The 20,351-nt window shown below is 41.3% G+C and overlaps 1 protein-coding gene across 1 annotated transcript; it reads right to left on the bottom strand.

Moving 5' to 3' along the window:
- Nucleotides 1-1,579: 1,579 nt before the first annotated feature.
- LOC143281062 (mitochondrial amidoxime-reducing component 1-like) lies at nt 1,580-12,953 on the bottom strand. The gene is made up of 6 exons (XM_076585978.1): nt 12,632-12,953; nt 9,187-9,363; nt 8,477-8,651; nt 7,163-7,303; nt 6,036-6,172; nt 1,580-5,681 (listed from the first exon to the last, which is right to left on the bottom strand). The coding sequence occupies exons 1-6, from the start codon at nt 12,865-12,867 to the stop codon at nt 5,549-5,551; spliced, it is 999 nt and encodes a 332-aa protein (XP_076442093.1). The 5' UTR covers nt 12,868-12,953; the 3' UTR covers nt 1,580-5,548.
- Nucleotides 12,954-20,351: the final 7,398 nt, after the last annotated feature.

Here is a 20,351-nt window from a genome sequence, read left to right as displayed (position 1 = left end):
GGAAGGCTGGCTAGGATGTAGGGCCCGTGTGGAGTTTTTGTCACAACCACAGTGGTGCAAACCAAGGTTGTTGTAGGCAAGGGGAGGAAGAAGGGATGCCTTACAAACTTGGAAGGAATGAAGGGCATGTGTGTCCGGAGTGGCACCTCAAAGTTGGACTGCCTCATCCCTCCTTGTGCATCTCCAGCCTTATGGGTGATTGTTGCAGGCAAATGAGTTGGGTTGCCTTGTCCGTCCTTGCACCAAGAGAGGGCATTCTTAGCCCTGTGGGTGTGAAGGGGGTGTGTGTGGGTCCTTAAGGACGAGCCACTACTGAAATGTGAAGGAGCATACATTCAGGCGTGAATGAGGGTTTGTTTTTGTTTTTTTTTGTCCTCCGAAAGCAAGGTAGGGATGAATTTATGAAAATGAATACATATATGTGCAAAGGGAATATAAACTTCCATCAACTCAAGTGATGATGTCAGAAATATGCCAATGACAAGAGATCAAGACACAAGAAATAAGCGGCTGTATAAGCATATGTGTAGCATGCACAGATATACCCAAGTAAATGGGTAAGTGTGCATAATCATCAATGGAAAGGAATCTGTCTATGCACCTATATATGAGATGTACATACACATATGAATAAAGTGCCAGTACGTAGAGGCAGAGAGTTCTGGGCATTGTGAACAGAAGGCCGCAAATGCAAGTGTGCCTATATTGCTATGTAGGGAATCTCAATGAATAGATGTCAATGAATAGAGATAGAAATATAATTGTACATGTTAATATGAAAGTCGTCTGAACCTATCCCATAAGCACACACACATGTGTATACCGAGGGATAAGTACACATCTATAAGCGAAAGCAGAAATGTGTAGGAATGTAGCAAGATATCTCATAGATATATGTATATGTGTGTGTACATATATATATGTGTATATATATATATACACATATATATAGATTTTTTTTTTTTTTTTTTTTGGTGTTGTTTCCCCAAAGGGATTGTGGCACATTCCATTGGTGCAACTGTGGGTATGGGTAAAGAGATAGAGGAGATCGACTCGTACACTGCCGACTGGCAGGGCCGAGAAAATGCGGATCGCGTCGAGTGCATTCGCGGATCGCTAAAAATGACATTAAAGGTAACACTGACCTGAGTGTGTGACAACAAACCTCTAGAAGTCACCAGAGGAGGTGTAGGAGGTGGCGGAGGTCTGGAGTCGACCGGAGGGAGTGGAGAAGGCGGCGGGTTGGCGTTGTTGAGAAGGCCAGGAGTAGAGGGCCCAGAGTGTCAGCGAATCGATTGCGATCACGCCTTAATTTTAGCACGATTCCCCAATCAAGCTACATAATTATGTGACCTGGTTGGAGACATAATTTGACACAAACAAGAGCGCCAGAGAATTGACAGACAGGCAGAAAATACGAAAAAACTTAGCCGTATGAAGAGCACAGGAACAGGAGTCATGATGGTTGCCAGAAAAAGAGGGCGCTAGCCAGTGGAACAAAGGGGAGGTTACCTACTTCCGGGAGGTTATCGGCCGTAGTTTTGTTTTCTCCGCATAGGCAGATAGTAGTTTGCACAGGACAGGAATGTCAGACCACTGCCGGAGTCTGCACTAGTTGGGTCACGGTTAAGTATGTGTAATTAAATCTCATTTTAAAGAATAGCACCATCACAACTTCAGACGGTCCAGTGGACAAAGGAGAAAAAGAAAGAAAAAAAGAAAGAAAAAAAGAACCAAGTTGACTTGAAGTTGGGACCTGCACTTCCTGATCTGTTGCTTTATTAACCAGATTACCTCCATGATGTGATCTGGTGCTTTACTCACCAGATTACCTCCATGATGTGATCTGCTGCTTTATTCACCAGATTACCTCCATGATCTGATCTGCTGCTTTATTCACCAGATCACCTCCATGATCTGATCTGGTGCTTTACTCACCAGATCACCTCCATGACCTGATCTGGTGCTTTACTCATCAGATTATTGGATCTGGTGTTTTACCCACCAGATTACCTCCATGATCTGATCCGGTGCTTCATTCACCAGATTACCTCCATGATCTGATCTGGTGCTTTACCCACCAGATCACCTCCATTATCTGATCTGATCTGCTGCTTTATTCACCAGATTACCTGCATTGTCTCAAATAACAAAAGGTTGGAAATACAACTCTATTCTTCCTCCTTTTAAAAAACTGCTTGCATGTGTGTGTGTGTGTGTGTGTGTGTGTGTGTGTGTGTGTACAGATGTTGCATACATGCATGTGTTTTTGTATATGTGTATAAACAAAAAGGAAATTTTCTTTCTAAAATTATGTTTAAATAACATACTTACTGTGACCCAACTAGTGCAGGACTCCGGCAGGGGTCTGACATTCCTGTCCTGTGCAAACTACTATCCGCCGATGCGGAGAAAACGAAACTATGGCCGATAACCTCCCGGAAATAGGTAACCTCCCCTTTGTCCCGCTGGCTAGCGCCCTCTTTTGACGGCAATATGCCATCACCAGCGCAGCGAGCAGGGAGAACAGGAAGCGGGGAGGACGGGAGGGTCTTAAATTTGGGTCACGGTAAGTATATTATTTGAACGTAATTTTCAATAGAAAATTTCCTTTTAATTACACATACTTAACCTTGACCTAACTAGTGCAGAATAGCACGACAAGGTGGAGGGCTCGCCTGTTCTACTGTCTGTGTGCTGTGATGGCCTCTTGTGCAACTACCACAGAAGCGATGCCTCTTGAGCCATCATCCCGCAGGCATGCGACGTCTCTCTGGTAGAAGTCGACGAGCCATCAACCCTAAATCGATAGGTGTCCCTCAAGTAGAATTCGACGAAAGTAGAGTGTACTGTGTCACCTAAGGATATTGGTGCGGGCAAAGAAGACAGAGGTCCGCAGCTTTATTGTGGGGGAGGTCTGTAGACCACAACTGTGCTGATAAATGTAGCACAAAGAAAATTGGGTCGGTGGGTTGAATCCACACTTTACTGAGAGCCCTTCGAATCAAAGGAAGGGAAGGAAACACGTACCCTTATAGGGTGGTCTCATTTGAGCGCGGTTGAGCGCGGAGGTGCGCATGTGGTTTGATCTGATGATTCCACATCGGATGTGGGCTGATAGTGGAAGTGATTTTTGTGTTTGAAGGAAACTGTGGCACGAGACAGAAGTAGGTCACCTACAAATGCGGAGTTGCCTCCCTTGGCGCTGATAATCGTCGAAAAGGATGGTGTCTTTTGAGCACATATCCCCTGGTGCGACGTGTCCTCGCTGTAGAGGGAGGAGTGTCATGCTGCGTGTGAGAGTCCCTGGTTCGATGCCACCGTAACCGACACAGGTGAAAACGGCCGCAAGGGGAATAATTATAATGTCCCTTAGTGCCGTGGGCATCCCAACCCGAATCGGTCGCCATCAGACGCGAGACGGTCGGGGCATGTGGCATGATGGCGCTGTAATCCAGTGTTATGGGCGTCGTGGACGAGGGGGTGACAAGTCCGTCGGCTTGCCGTGGGATGTGCATCCCCCTGTAGCTGAACGGCGGTCCAATCTCGCGAATAGCTCCTGCGAGAGGACCATACGTTCAGCTGTTGTGTGTTGACATATAAAGGGATAGACAAGATTGGCCCGAGCACTGCCGAGAGGCAGGATCGAGTTATTAAGAGGCACTCCAACGTGGAAGTGCCGATATTAGTCTGGGTAACAGCAGAGTTAGGCAATGGGGCAGAAGAATCCAGCACTGCCGAAGTTCCAATGGGGCATGCACGTACCTGCTCTGTGGGCGAGGGGCGGTGCAGGCGCAAGGTGTGGCACCGGGAAGCAGAGTGGTGCATAACTGCTGCAGCAAGTTAACAATGAGTTGCTGTTTGTTTGGTTGAGTAGCTTGCTCAGACACCATCAGTGGACGGGAAACAGCAGCACTTGGCGGTGTGGCAGATGGGGTCATCACTGCATAGCTTGGTGGGACCGTGCACGCACCCGCACTGAAGGCGAGGAGCAGTGCCGGTGCAAGGGAAATAACTGCGGCAGTCACCGGCAAGGGTGCCGAAGCAGGGGCTGCCTCCCTTGGATGGGGTGCACACGTATGGGTAAAAATGCAGATGAGCAGGCTTTAAGATTATAGAAATAAAGCACATGAAAGTTAAACTTTTCAAATAAATATGCAGCAAGGACTGTGTTTGTGATCTAAAAGAAAAAAAAGTTATATATTCTTCACTAGCAAAAGTTCACTGAAAATGCAACTGTCGTAATCTGCAATATAGGAAATTTTCTATCTAAAATTACGTTTAAATAACATACTTACCGTGACCCAACTAGTGCAGACTCCGGCAGGGGTCTGACATTCCTGCCTGTGCAAACTACTATCCGTCTATGCGGAGAAAACAAAACTACGGCCGATAACCTCCCGGAAGTAGGTAACCTCCCCTTTGTCCCGCTGGCTAGCGCCCTCTTTTGACGGCAATATGCCATCACCAGCGCAGCGAGCAGGGAGAACAGGAAGCGGGGAGGACGGGAGGGTCTTAAATTTGGGTCACGGTAAGTATGTTATTTAAACGTAATTTTAGATAGAAAATTTCCTTTTAATTGCACATACTTAACCGTGACCCAACTAGTGCAGAATAGCATGACAAGGTGGAGGGCTCACCTGTTCTACTGTCTGTGTGCTGTGATGGCCTGTTGTGCAACTACCACAGAAGTGATGCCTCTTAAGCCATCATCCCATAGGCGTGCGACGTCTCTCTGGTAGAAGTCGATGAGCCATCAACCCTAAAGCGATAGATGTCCCTCAAGTAGAATTCGACGAAAGTAGAGTGTACTGTGTCACCTAAGGATATTGGTGCGGGCAAAGAAGACAGAGGTCCGCAGCTTTATTGTGGGGGAGGTCTGTAGACCACAGCTGTGCTGATAAATGTAGCACAAAGAAAATTGGGTCGGTGGGTTGAATCCACACTTTACTGAGAGCCCTTCGAATCAAAGGAAGGGAAGGAAACATGTACCCTTATAGGGTTGTCTCATTTGAGCGCAGTTGAGCGTCAATGCAAGGAGGTGCACATGTGGTTTGATCTGATGATTCCACATCGGATGTGGGCCGATAGTGGAAGTGATTTTTGTTTTTGAAGGAAACTGTGGCACGAGACAGAGGTAGGTCGTCATGTTGGGCTTGCCTTAGGCATGAAAAAACCTGATACAGTCTTCACTTCAGATCATGCCATACAGACTGATCACTAAGGTTCTCAGCACTGAAAGAGCAGTACGTCTTCAGCTTATACCTGAAAAAAAAAGAAAAAAAAAGAAAACTGTTTAGCATAACCAAAAAAGTAAAAACTGGCACACACATTTCAGGACAAGAGAAGGCCGACAGACAGGTGGAGTGGGGTCAAAAGCCACATCAGGACAGAATACTGACTAACACTCTGATTTTTCAACATCACAGACAGACATGTTATCACAATCTGATGAAGTGGATCAGCTAGTCCTTTCTTACACAGAGCTGCTCTTTGACATCTAAACAGGAGAGCACTTTGGGGGGCATTTGGCAAGAGGGCAGGCTGTTCACTTGCGGGACACTTTGAGCTGGCCGGATCTGGCGTAGATCAGATCACCCACACGGATCTTCCCAGGTTTGTCCAAGGTGTAGTTTACACCAAAGGCAGGCTTGGGTCCGTATGGCTCTTTCAAACGGAATCTAATAAAATAACACAAAACAAAATGAAACAATTTAAAAATAAAATAAAACAAAATAAAATAAAATAACAGAAACAATTAAAAAACAAAACAAACTATGTGTGTAACACTTTTTTCAAATGTTATCTTTCCACATTGTAAAGACTTTCTTAGGTTCAAGAAACAATGGTCTGTTATCCATGTTTGTCATCATTACCATTAAATGGCGTGCGCACACACACACACACACATACACACACAAACAAACACCTACCCACTCACACATGCACACAACAACACCCACACACATACAACCACACACACAACACACCACACATGCAACTGGCACAAACAAAAACCTGCTGGTTTATCTTACGTCTTCAGTGTGGAAAGGGGTTCTTCCCCCATGTCCTTGACCCCTTTCTCCTGATCAACGGTGACGAGGATACAGCGTGTGCAGTTGTCCAGGGCCCTAAGCTGAACATCTCCAATGCGAACAGAGATCCAGTTGTCCTGCCACAGATCAAGCCAACTCTATACCAGCAAAACACACCACAGATCAACATTTAACCATATGGCATTCACTCCAGCCACAGCTGAACACAATGAAGAGTTTTATCTGTGAGATGTGTGAATGCAAGAGGGTTAAGCCAACTGCTGTGGCATACTTGCAAGCATTGATGAAAAAAACAACTTATTACCACAGGGTTACTGTGGCACGCTGACCAGGAAAGGAGACAAGTCTCAAACATGCGCATATGTCTGTCGTATAATTTTCTACATGAACGTAATGTGTGTGGTTTATATTACGGCCAATGGCCTAAGTTTATGATATGTGGTTCCAGTTAAGGCCAATGGCCAAAGTACACAATCATCCACCTGAGAATATGTTTGTGGCTACTATTTGGGCCAATGGCCAAAGTACAGTGAACTTTGTGGATAAAAAACAAAAAGTGATTAGAAGCACTAAGCAGCCATAGCTCGAAGCTGACAGTATGCCTTTATCTTACTTCAGAAAGCAAAAGGTCCCTGCACTTTGTTGTTCAACACAATGTCAAAACAGACAAACAAGAAAGCAGTGGCCTAGTAGTGAAGTGTCTGACAAGGAAGCAAGTGTCCATAAGATCAGTTCCTGCATACAGACCAGGATTCTTACCCCCCCCCCCCCCCCCCCCCCCCCATCCCTTCCACTACACTGAATGGTGGTCTGAGTGCTAGTTATTCAGTTGAGACAATACAGCAAGGTCCTACGTGCAGCATACACTTAATGCCAGTAAAAGAACCCACAGCAGCAAAAAGGTTATCCCAAGCAAAATTCTATAGAAAAAAAACCCCAAAACATTCTGATAGTGAAACAAATATACTTGCAGAACCAAAAAAACTTTTTAAAAAGGGTGGTGCTGCACTGTGGCAACACTCTCTCCCTGGGGAGAGCAGCCCAAATCTCAGTCAGGGAAATCTGTTGTGACAAAAAACGTAATGCAACACAATACAAAATCCCACCTCATCAAAGGCATGGCAGCTGTCCACAATGATGTTGGCACGGAAGTTGCTGATGGGCACGGGATTAGTCAGTCGGCTGTTGAGGGCCGCCAGGGACGGGTTGCTCAGCAACATGTAGCCACAGTAGTCACTCAGCGCCGTCTGATCACAAAACACAATTCAATGAAGTGCTTCTTCTTCTGCATTCATGGGCTGTAACTCACACATTCACTTGTACGTACAAGTGGTCTTTCATATACATGACCGTTTTTACTCCATCATGTAAGCCACCATACTCTTGTATTCGAGGGTATGCATGGTGGGCATGTTTTTGTTTCCACAACCTAACGAATGCTGACATGAATTACAGGGATCTTTATCATGCATGTAGAGTCTTCTGCATGTGTATACTCACAAAAGGGGTTCAAGCACTATCAGGTCTGCACATATGTTGACCTGGGATAACGAAAAAAATCTCCACCCTGAACCCACCAGGTGTGCCAAAACTGAAGTGCGGGGACTGAACTTGGGGAAACATGGGCAAGAACCCAGTGCTCTTAACCATTTGGCCACCGCACCTGTCAATACAATGTAACACAGTACAATATAATATACAGTACAATGCATCTTTATTCATCCCACTGGAAATTAACTGTGGGTCCACAAGCTTGTCACTCAACACTACACAATTTCTCAGATCACAATCAAGTCTAACGCACTGAAAAACATAACAAAGGTTGGACAAAGAGGTAAAAAAAGTAAAAGAAAATAAGCTGAATACAAACAAGAAAGCTCAGCAGCTTCATTTATCATGCAAAGATAAGTTATAAAATAACATGTAATTAAGGAACACAATTCAGAATACATTCAACTGTATTTCGGTTTTCCTTTGTTTTGTTTTTTTTCCTTTTATTTATTTATTTATTTATTGGTGTCTTTCTAAATTTGACAATTCAGCGCCTATTTAGGTGTAATATCATCAAGACAGGATTTGCAAATTATGTTTCAAACTGCCAGTAATCAAGAACACTCCTTCACCCCTAGACTGCTGAGCCTTGGTGGAATAAGATCAGTGTGGCATGTATATGAAGAGTAGTTTTTTGTGTATCTCAAATTTGTCGTTGATTTTTCCCAAACGAAATTCACACAATCCCAAGAGGAAGAAGTCCAGATAAAGAATGGTGACTGAAATCCTGACCTGTATGCTCAGTGTTAAGGAGGTGACAGCCCTTCACTGTCGAGCAAGTCTGTGATCAACAGTCAAAGGGTTAACATGAATACCATATTTTAAAAAAAAAAAAAAAAAAAGGGAAGGAAAGCTGTGCAGAAACTGACCAAGTCTCCAGGCTGAGCCGGGTGGTTCCACATTTTCTTGGCCAACTGGCACTGTCGTTTCTCCAGAGACGGGGCAGAAAAGTGCAGACGCAATCCACTGCGGTTAAAATAGTGACACAACCATGCTGCCACCTCGTCACCACAATCGACAGAAGGAACCGTGTCTGTCTTCACTCTAAGAACAGATATTTCATGAAAAAAAAATAACCCATTCAGAACAGATCCTACTGTAATGCTACTTGCCTCTTCTTTAAAACATCAAAACATGACTATGTTACACCACTTTGTCATACCCTTTATTGCATTGTATTGCATTGTATTGTATTGTATTGTATTGTATTGTATTGTATTGTATTGTATTGTATTAATCCTCTTGTAAATTTACAAATGTAAATCATGTATTTACACTGAATTTTTATGCATGCCCACTGAAAAGTTTCTTTCATAAAGACCATCATGATAAAATTATCTCAATAAGCATTACAATTAGTTATCAAACATTAAACTTAGTTATCAACAAACATTACAATTAGTTATAAAATATTTTTTAAAAGCATTATGGTTATTTATCACAAAGTTATCAACAAGCATTACACTTAATTATCAATGAGCATTACAATTAGTTATCAAAGAGCATTACAATCAATTTATCAATGAGCATTACAATAATCAAGTAATCAAACCAGTACTCCAAGAGTCTCCCAACTCACGTGACTTTGCTGAGCATCTCCTTGGTGACCGTGGGGTTAATAGGGACAGTGATGGACTCCATGCCAGGAGCGTCCAGCTGCATATCTTGCCCTTTGACCTGCACCCTGATTAGAGCCATGGTAGGCTCTTGGCGCTGCGTCAGGTACACCCCATCTGGTGTGGCCACCGTAAAGTGCCTGTCACACCATAATCATAATTCCCGGTTAAGCATGTGTTCATAGTTTCATTATATACGGTGCCTCTCCATATCAATCAAGATCAGGATCGTCAACATCTTTGTGAAGCTTGTCCCACTGCATGTTGCAGAGACCTGGAGAACCACTGTCACCACCATGAAAAGAATCCAAACTTTCATCAGTATCTGCTGCAGAAGGATTCTTTGGATTTGCTGGCCAGACAGAGAATCACAAGTGAAGAAACGTGGGACTGAACAAGAAAGCAGCCTGCAGAAGAAGAGATCCTCCGGAAGAGATGAGGTGGACTGGCCAAACATTCTGCAAGCCTGCATCCACCACCACAAGGCAAGCCCTGACCTGGAACCTGCAGGGGAAAAGGAAAAGAGGCTGTCCAAGAAATACATGACGCTGTGACATGGAGGCAGACATGAAGAAGACAGGCCGCACCTGGGGACAGCTGGAGCGACTGGAACCAGACCGGGATGGCTGGAGAGCACTTGTTGGCAGCCTGTCACTGATGGCGCGACAGGCATAGTTGAGGTTTCCATGGAATACATACTGTTTTACTGTACAATGTAAAATATGACATGTAAACATGCGCTTAAACACTAAAATAATAAATTACATGCACAACCCTTCCAACCAAACATGGACAGTAAATTTTGTATAAATTTATACATAAACAAACATCATGCAGCGCAGAACATAAAACTCAACATACATACATATTTCAAACACACTACACAGCAATAACCAAATGATGCAATCTCATATTATGATATATATATAACACTGATGTCACAATACTTACCATGCACAAAGCACTGATGTAGCACTTCACTTTGTGTTTGACAATGTTTGCATTGTGACTGTCAATGGCTACGACAGTTTCAAAGAAATATAGTCTGTGTGACTAAATCATACACCAGAGCTAGTTTGAATAATCAGTCTTCACAGTCCTAATTTCCTTGCGAGATCTGCACATTCGTTGACCTGGGAGAACGCAGAAAACTATTTCTAACCATAACCTATCTGGCACTGATAGCAGTATCGAACTCAGGACCCTCAGACTCAAAGTGAAAGTCCAATGCTAACCACTTGGATATTACGCCTGTCAATATGTGGTGGGACACTGGTGAACCACTGGCTTACACCAGAATGTTCACTCTTGTCTTTTACTTTGTGAGCCAGGCCTGAGTTTGGTTTCATTCATGAGCAATCTTAGCAACACTAACTTTGTTTAGTGTAAGAAATTTTCTGCAAGTCTACAAGAAGTCTGTAGACAACTTTAGGAAAATTATTGATGTAAAACAAACTTGGTCTGCTATGACTGCCTATGGAATCCAGCTCAGGGGGTCATTTTCAGTTGAGTTCTGGCCCTGCCCCCGAGGTGTCCATTCTTTTTCTGTTAACTGGCAACTTTGACATGGTTTCAGTGAGCTAAGTACACAAAGATATGTGGTACCAGGCCCTGTGTGCGCAAGATGTGGATCTTCATGCACCAGTTATCTCATCTACATTGATCTGAATTCTTTTCTTATTAGCAAGGGAAATCACCCATAGACAAATTCACTGACAAATACCAAAGACTGCCCAGAAGTACAGCCATTTGACAAAATATGATACAATACACAATAAACAATATAATGCAGTTTGTGATTTTTTAATGTAAAATAATGCAATAGAGTTAAAGCCACTAATACATTCTATTCTAAAAAATTGTGATAAATAACCTGCAAAAAACTTATAAGAAAGAACACAAATATTATGAATACATATTATGAATATTTTTTTGTATTCATTATAAAGTAATAAAAAGCTGAAACTGTGATGGAAGAGTTGTATTACAAAAACAAAATGAAGCAGACAGCATGTTTCATTCTGCAATGATTAAACTTAAAGAGTTAATGAATCAGAATAATATTTTTTGATTTGGTTAGAATCAGCCAGCTCACCAACTCAAACTTACAAAGGGGAAGAAAAATGAAGAAAAAATCGTAGTTTTGCTGAGCATCCTGCACAAGGCAGAACAAGTGCTCTAGGTTTTAGTCAGTAAAAAATAACACATACTGTGAAATACATTCTTTTACGTGGCCTAAGCACACACATGGGACCTACTTTACAGTCGTCGTCTTCTTTCTCTTTCTGTTACATGGCCAACATCGATTTGTCGATGACTCTATCATGGTTGTTGCATGCCGGGTATTTTCGTGTCTCCATAATCCCCCAAACACTGACATGGGTTACACGATCTTTAACGTGCATATTTGATCTTCTGCATGCGTACACACACAAAGGGGGTTCAGGCACAAGGAAGTCTGCACATATATTGACCTGGGAGATCAGAAAAATCTCCACCCTTTACCAACCAGGTGCTGTTATCAAGATTCAAACCCAGGACACTCAGATTAAAAATAACCATTCAGCTATTGTGCCCATCAAAGCTTGCGCCTGTCTCATCTGAAAGTTTAGCACTCAAACCACCACTCAAAATCTTGTGCAGGGAGGAGTAAAAATCCTGGTCTATGCGGACTAGAACCCAAGGACAAAGTTTGGCGCTTTACCACTGATCCAAGCAGTGCAAATGACCATTGATTTGACATTCCACAATTTTCCCCTCAAGACCGAATGATTGGCATGTTCACAAGGGGTGAACATTTCACTCCACACACAGAAGAGTGGAGGGAAAGAAATACACATGTGGATATAACCACAGATTCACCATTGTGTACACATTCACTTTTTGAAACATTTTTTCTATTTTTTACAATGAATTGCAGGTCTTTCAATTTCCCTTATCAAAATAGAAAAAAAAAAGTTTTGGAAAAAATGTGACATTGACATTTATTTGCCTGTTTTGGACTTGTGCTGGATTGCAGGAGTGATCTCAGCAGTGCTAAGTTTGCTTTTTGTTTAGAATTGCCCTAATGGAAGTGGTACAGACCAAGAAAAATTCTTTATGCAAAGCAAACATTGCTCAGGAAACCAACCCTGGTTCAAGATCAATCAGATAAGTTATTGGGGCAACTAGACATTTCGGTCTTTTTAATTTTTGAAAAATCTTTATTTTATTTTATTTTATTCTATTTTTTAAAGTTTATAACAATTTTTTTAAGTCCCTACCCAACATTTTAGTAAGAAAACGTACAGAACACACTGAAAGTTTAACATCAGTATTTTAGCACAAAACGTTAATCCTAAAATAGAGATACTAGCCAATTAATTTTTATCTTCTTTCGTGGTATTGTTGTTTATTTCAAGTCTCTACCTGTCCGTAACACCGAAGCATGAGAGACCAACAGGAGTGCAATCTCCTTCGTCCACTTGGATTCCACGAAACGACTTGACAGGGTAGCAGTACAGTGCTGACACTCGGCCCACAAGACGATACTCGCTGTCTGGGTCAGCATTCCTGCTAATCCAGTAGCCTGCAAGGACTTTAAAAGCTGTACCAGCTGCAAGAGCAGCCAAAATGTAGGCAGGACTGTCGCTGTCAAGAGACATGTTTCTCTAACTTTGTTGACTTTTATAACTTCAGGACAAATGAGCGATGTGATCGAACTCGGCTCGTGCTGTTTCACTCGTGCTGTCACTCTGCGTAAGCTTAACTCCCTTTTTTTTTTTCTTCACCTGGAATTGCCCTTGAGAGGGAGTGGGTGCTGAGAAAAAAAAACGCAAAAAAACTTGGCCTTGGGATGTATTCAGCCATGGCCCTTATGAAAAAACAAGATCCGTAGGTCCAAATATGCTTTGGCTGGTTATTTGCAGAATAATATCGTAAATGAAATGATTTTTTTTTAAAGAACGAAAAAAGCCACCCACTGACAGGCAATGTGTGTGTGTGTGTGTGTGTGTGTGCGCGCGCGCGCGCGCCGCGTGCATGTTTATGTGTGACGGTGTGTGTGTGTTTGCGAAGGTGTTTGTGTGTTTGCGTATGTATACAGACAATATATATATAGGAGGGGTCACCACAATAGGTTATAGGAGTGGAGCTTGTCAGCCTGTGAAGCGGGGTGAAATCTAACTTGAGACTTTTGTGCCATTTATATTTAGGGTTGTTGCAATTGTTTGTGCTGGCTCGACTCCATGGACTTTTTGTTAAAAACAAACTAGATAATGATGTGTGTGTGTGTGTCTGTGTGTGATTAAATAATGATTAACATTTACTTAAAAAAATTTTTAAAAAAAACTGACGAAGAGAAGCAAAATGTGTGTACTGCAAGTGCATTGACGCACACACACACACGTATGTGTGTGTGCTCATGTGCACTTTCTGTGTTCATTTCAGTGTGTTCATGTGAATGTGTTCATGTGTTGTGTGTGAAAGTGCAATACACAAAATCCTAAGAGGAGTCTGAAACAGAAAAATAATTTTGTATTAAATTTCAGTTTCAAAAAGGTATCAAATGATGCAGAATGTATGCTGCTTAACATGTTTTGACTGTAAACTGCTAATTTTCCAATCTCCCAGGTTAACATATGTGCAGACCTGCTAGTGCCTGAAACCCCCTTTGTGTGCATATACAAGCAGAAGATCAAATACGCACGTTAAAGATCCTGTAATCCATGTCAGCGTTCGGTGGGTTATGGAAACAAGAACATACTCAGTATGCACACCCCTGAAAGCAGAGTATGGCTGCTGATATGGTGGGGTAAAAGCTGTCATACGCGTAAAAGTCCACTTGTATACATTCAAGTGAACGTGGGAGTTGCAGCCCATGAACGTAGAAGAAAAGAATGACTATTAAAATGTCAGAATACATGGATTTTCTGTCTGATGAGACTGTGGTCAACACACATGGCAGTGGAAGCTCCAAAGGTATTTGTCCTGTCTACCACATATTTTTTGGTAGAATGAATTCAAAAGTTTTTAATCTGATAAAATGGAACTGAGACATAAATTATTGTGTGAACAACTTGTTTGACATTGTTGCTTACAGACCAGCTGACTACAGAGGGCCATGTCAGGACCGTTACATGTATTCAGTGTTCCAGACAATAAAGTGAATGGATGACCAACTGACTGCATTTAATAACATTTTCAAACCAACTAAAACATTCTCGGAGACAATTTCAGTGCGTGAATGTATTTTTTTTGTGTGCTTGGTAACCACTGGTGTTTCCAGGGTAAAAAGACACAAAGAAATTTCTGGCACACAGACTTCTTTCTGCCCCCCTGGCCCACCAGGTGTTGCCACAGACAACTTTTTTGTTGACATGGGTTCTATTTCAGTGTGCCAAGTGTGTGCAGTACATGGAACATCAGTTTATCATCTCATATGAATGACTAGACACTCAGTTTGATTTTCCAGTCAAACTTAGAAGAGAGGGCAAGAGTAGGATTCAAACCCAGACCCCCCATGTATGGCAATGTATTGGCAGATAAACATCTTAACCATTCTGCCACCTTCCTCGCAGGTTGTCGCAAAGGATACTTGGTCATGGTCAGTAGGTGGGGGCATCCTGGGCTCTCCTGACTTCCACAAACTGGGTTGAGTGAGGAAAATCAGTGTAAAGTGCCTTCCCCAAGGACACAACACCATGCTTTATGTGAATGTTTGGGTATGCAAATAAGTTCATTTACTTCAGATATTATGATAAATCAAGGTCCTGTGTGCAACACGTACTTATGAAAGTCAGACATGTTAACTATGCATCCATCACTTCTGTTAGAAAGGGACTGGGTCTGTTAAAAAAATGCAGGGACTGGGTCTGATGAAAAAATGCATGTCTCCAAACTCCATTATTTCGAAGTGTGTGTCTCAAAATAACAACCCCATGTTCAGATATTCAAATCTGTGCTACAGGCGCAATAGCCAAGTGGTTAAAGCGTTGGACTTTCAATCTGAGGGTCCCAGGTTTGAATCTTGGTAATGATACCTGGTGGGTAAAGGGTGGAGATTTTTCCGATCTCCCAGGTCAACAGATGTGCAGACCTGCTAGTGCCTGAACCCCCTTCATGTGTATATGCAAACAGAAGATCAAATACGTATGTTTAATATCCTGTAATCCATGTCAGTGTTCAGAGGGTTATGGAAACAAGAACATACCCAACATGCACACCCCCGAAAACAGAGTATGGCTGCCTACATTGCGAGGTAAAAATGGTCACACATATAAAAGCCCATTTCTGTACACGAGTGAACGTGGGAGTTGCAGCCCATGAATGAAGAAGAGAAATCTGTGCTGTGGCGAATTACAGGGGCAGCATGCAACATGAAAATTTTTGCTGTCCTATTGTCCTGCTATTTTAGTGGCATGTTAATTTTCCTTGTGTTGTTCACCTCAAATCTCCCTAAAAACCACATTTGAGCTTGTCTGTCGCAGTGCACATGCCAGTCCACAGGGAGCTGGACTTGACTAAAAACTTTTGCCAGGGATAACTCTGTCATGGGTTCTTTTGCATGGGGAAAGTGCAGATTATACATGGGACCTCAGTTTGCTGTTTCATTTGAATGACTAGCGTCAAGACCATCACTCAAGGTTTAGAGGAGGGGGCTTGAGGGGGAATTCTGGCAAGTGTGGGATGCGATCCTGTACACACAGATTCTCTCTCTCAGTTCATGTGCAGACATGTTACCACTAGGCCACCACTCCCCTGATATGAAGACCACTATCACATTCCACCTGGAACACTATGTCAAATGTTGACTGAATGATGATGGACACATCTATCTAATGCTTTTCGTTGACAGACAGACCCAATATTTATCAAGTAAAACAAGGCAGAAGACCTGAGTTTTGCTTGTATGTGAAACAACATTTCACAAAAAAAACTTTGCTGACTGCAGAACAAAAGCTTGGGGTTGTCATGTGTTACCACAGTCTGCTTACATGTTTATCTTGGTTTTGGTTAACTGCAATTTAATTCAGTGAAATGTTGTGTTTGATCAATCCACCAACCCTTGTAGGTCTGTAAAATAGGTTGAAATACAGTTATTTCATCACAATGCATCGCAGATGAGATGAACAAAATGTTGACTGAAACTGCTGTGAAGTCAATGGCACTGAACTCAGAAGTCAGGTAAGCAAAATGCAAACTCTGTTACCCATATATTTTTTTCCATGTCTTTTATTAACATGAAATTGCTTACATGATAAAAGTTTGCTTAATCAAAAAAAAAAAAAAAAAAAAAAAAATCAGAACTTGATGGATTAATCCAAAATTAAAGAACAGAAAACTCAGAAAGACAAAATTCACCTTTTACCAACTTTCACTTTTCTTCCTTCCAGTTTCAGTACTGTTTGGTCACATCTTGCATACTTGTACACACCCAAACCCACACATGCACATGCACTCACAAAAAAGTATACACTGTTCTTACTGACAAAGAAGCAACAGTGATAAGAGACATGGTAACTATAACAACCACAGTCCACTTTACAGTCAGCCCAAAATTACATGTTATGTACACATCAAGATTCCCAATGAGCATTGAGACCAGCACCTTCTTGCTGTCTTCCGTTCGTCATGAGAATCACACACACACACTCTCTTATAAAACCGAAGCTGCCATTCAAAGCTTGCAGGATACAACAGCTCTGCCTCATCGTGTTTGCTGCAGTGTGGGTCTGGATTGCTGCTCTGCTTTGGAGACAAGGATATAATATCACCAACTGGAACGTGGGATTTGAATCTAAGACACTGACGGCCAAACTTCATCAGTAAAAACTAACTGGATCTCATGTTGAGGGCAGGAAAAAAAATCCTCAATATATCTGATTAAACTATCAAACTGACCAAAATGCAGACATGAATACTGCATTTGGAACAGCACGAAAATAACTCAGTAAGTTATCTTTTTGGGGGTGAGGTGGAGGTGGGGGGAGGGGGGGGGGGGCGCGGAGGGGATGAAGGTATTGTATTTCAAGCATTTTCTTCAAAGAAAAGATGATCAAACCAAACTTCAAGTGACTGGTTTTTATTAAAAAATAAAAATGAAAATTTTTTAAAAAAGAATGAAAAAAAAGTGAGCATGATCTTTTTTCTTTTAAATAAATACTCTATTAGTTAAAAAAAAAAAAAAAGGAAAGAATTCTTATTGTCTCGACTGGATCACTCATGATAATTTATACAGCACATTTTGTTTTATCTATATTTGTAAAGTGTTTTGTTATTCTTTTAATGAGTAAAACAACAACTATCTGTAAATATTTATAGTTCAAAATGGCTAGTCATTTTAATAACAAGAAATCAGAATCTTGCATCCACGAGTGAAGATATACATAAACAAGTCTGTCACTTTACAACAAATCATAGTCCACTGACACAGACCGTCCCCTTGGGACCTCAATCTTTCGCCAGTGTCACATGATGAGTGTGCTCTTCACCCACTGGGCAACAACAATTTTAAACTGTTCTGGAGTTCATTGATGAATCTGTACAAAATAAGCATAGTACTAAAATAGGTGGGGAAAATTCACATTAACTGGTAAAGTTCAATGAATTTTTAATCTTGAAATAACATGCCCTTCTTCAGTCCAAACCCATTCCAAACTCTGTCAAGGGATTTACAACAAATCACAGATCAAAGACCAACAGGCAAACAAGCAATATTTCTCCATCTTGTTGCCCCCCCCCCCCTTACATAATGAGAAAAAGAAACGCAAAAAGAAAACAGTTTACAAACCTCAGATTGAATTAAGCAATAAATCAGGATCCATACAAGATTTCAACCTTTTTTCTTTTTTTTTTCTTTTTTAAACATGTAAAAACCATCAAAATACTGAAGGCCAAAAATTAAAAACCAGGAACCTGGAAAGTCAAGGTATTTTCAGTGCAAACTCATTGTGTCGTGTTGCATCAAATCATGTTACTCTTTGTGACGACGGATTTCTCTGTGTAAAATTCAGGCTGCAGCGCTACTCCCCCCCCCCCCCCCCCCCGCCTGCAAGTGTTTTGTGTTCCCCCCCGACCCCCCTATCAAAGCTTATGACAAGCCTTGCATCAATCATCGTCACATAATGGATGAAAACGACAACTGGTTAGAAACATTCTTTCAGGGTTTTTCTGGATGATCTTATTCATAACTTTTGATTCAAATGAACTATTTTGTTGTTGTACTTTATCACTGACATAAATGATGTATATTCAAAATTCAAGTGGTATGTTTTTTGTTGTACTTTAGTTTCAGTAATAAAGAGACCCCAAAATCAAAACTATTGTAAAACTTGGTCATTAAAAATTAAGAAGACTTTTTAGGTTAAAAAAAGGGTATGGTCACTTTAATTTTTTTCTCAAATTCTTTAAAAAAAACAACAACAGAAAAACAACAACTCTGAAACCTGTATGAACCCTGAATATTGTTCTTAAATTAAGTTCTATAAAATCATGGAAGGCCTGGTAGCCACTGTGAAGTTATAGCTGACATTTGCTTCCAGTTCAGACAGGCTGACTTTCCACTGCTTCATCCACATTAGCTTAAAAACAAGGTTAAAGGTCCCACAGCCTTTTACGGCAACCGGGACAGTCAATTCATAGCCACTGTCTTGTGACTGACACAACTCTATGCAGAAACAGGGCCTCAAACCCTGATTACCAGTGAACACCTGATCAGAAGTCCAACACCTGACCGATTCTGCTATGGCACCTCCACAACAGGTGTCAGCCTTTCAACAGATATAGATTGGTAGGGGGATTCAAGAAACATGTGTTAAGCTTTCTGTACCATGAGCAGCTCAAATACATCAAATTTGTAATATTGCTGAGTGAGTTCATTCCTCTGCAACAGTTGTCTGTAACTTGTGTGAGCTGAAGTGCAGTGGTTGATGTGGGATGGTAAGGAAAAAAACAAACAAAATTACGCAAAAAGAGATCAAAAGGGTGAAATGATCTTCAGAATATAAATATGATATCGAGTCTGAATTTTTACATGCTGACTTGTTTACAAAGAGTGATTCAAATGTTGACATCAATGCAATAGATCCTTTCACAAATGAAAATTTAAGGACTCATGCTTGGCTATGAGAGCCTGATGCCAGTATAGTATGATATTCTCAATCTCATTGTCATTTAACCATGGCAAGCTGGGCCCCTAAGTGCAGAAATGCTGCGGGCAAAAATAGGTTAGGGGTTGTTTACAATATATACCAAAACAATGACATGAAACTAAGGCTCTGCATTACTTCAGACACAATTATCTTAAAGTTAAAGGCAATATAACATTGTAAAAATGTTTCTAGGTGGTCATGAGGCAAGACCTTGGATTCCATTGTTGTTCCCACGTCCAGCTTTCAACTAACGTGGAGCAGGCACATCTTCCATTTGGGAAATTACTGAGCACTATCTTACAGATGTTTATGTATAATAAATCAACATTCAGTTTGTTATCACTAGCACATGTTACAGTGAAAGTTGTGTGCCCATGCCTTATCTCTGTGCCCTTTAGCCATGCCACAGGCTGAATACGACCTGGACATTTTATGGTCCTGTTTATGACCTTGTTGCTGTTCTCTGAGAATGTGGTCCAGCTCGACACAGGCTAATAACTGATCACACATAACATGACAATGTTGGCCACGGTACACAAAATGTTGGCCCCAGTGACATATGCAGATAATAATTACGTGAAGGTTATTATTCATCTGGATCCTCTGATAAGTTTCATAGGAGTAATTAAGTGAAACAAATATCTTTAAAAATATCTCTGAATGACCATGATTTGTAAACCCTCTCTTCACCTCCTCCTTTAAAAAAAAAAGAAAAAAAAAGTAACTTGATTGTCCTGCTATTTGGTAACTTGTTTCATTATATCTTCAACATTTTAGTTGGTCAAATTATAACTGGATGAAAAAAACAAAAAATATCATCACAAATGTAAAAAAGAAAAAAAAAAACAAAAAAAAACCCAAACCCCAAAAAACAGACCACCACTAACAACTATGATCTGATTATCTAAACAGATTTTGAGAACCTTTATCTCTGAGCCACTTTGTGTTGAACTAGATGTGCAATATTTGTGATAAAAACTATCATCTGTTACTGTAGA

The sequence above is a fragment of the Babylonia areolata genome, chromosome 4, assembly GCF_041734735.1.
Source record: "Babylonia areolata isolate BAREFJ2019XMU chromosome 4, ASM4173473v1, whole genome shotgun sequence".
NCBI classification, from domain to species: Eukaryota; Metazoa; Mollusca; class Gastropoda; order Neogastropoda; family Buccinidae; genus Babylonia; species Babylonia areolata.
Note: the sequence above shows the minus strand (reverse complement) of the source record. Positions and strands in the feature narration are given on the sequence as shown.

Bases quoted from the DNA above. Each gene is read 5' to 3' on its own strand.
- LOC143281062 (XM_076585978.1), bottom strand. From the start codon at position 12,867: ATGTCTCTTGACAGCGACAGTCCTGCCTACATTTTGGCTGCTCTTGCA. The intron at 8,652-9,186 runs GTGAGTTGGGAG...ATCTGTTCTTAG, and splicing joins GAGATGCTCAGCAAAGTCAC to AGTGAAGACAGACACGGTTC. The intron at 7,304-8,476 runs GTCAGTTTCTGC...TTTTGTGATCAG, and splicing joins CGGCTCAGCCTGGAGACTTG to ACGGCGCTGAGTGACTACTG.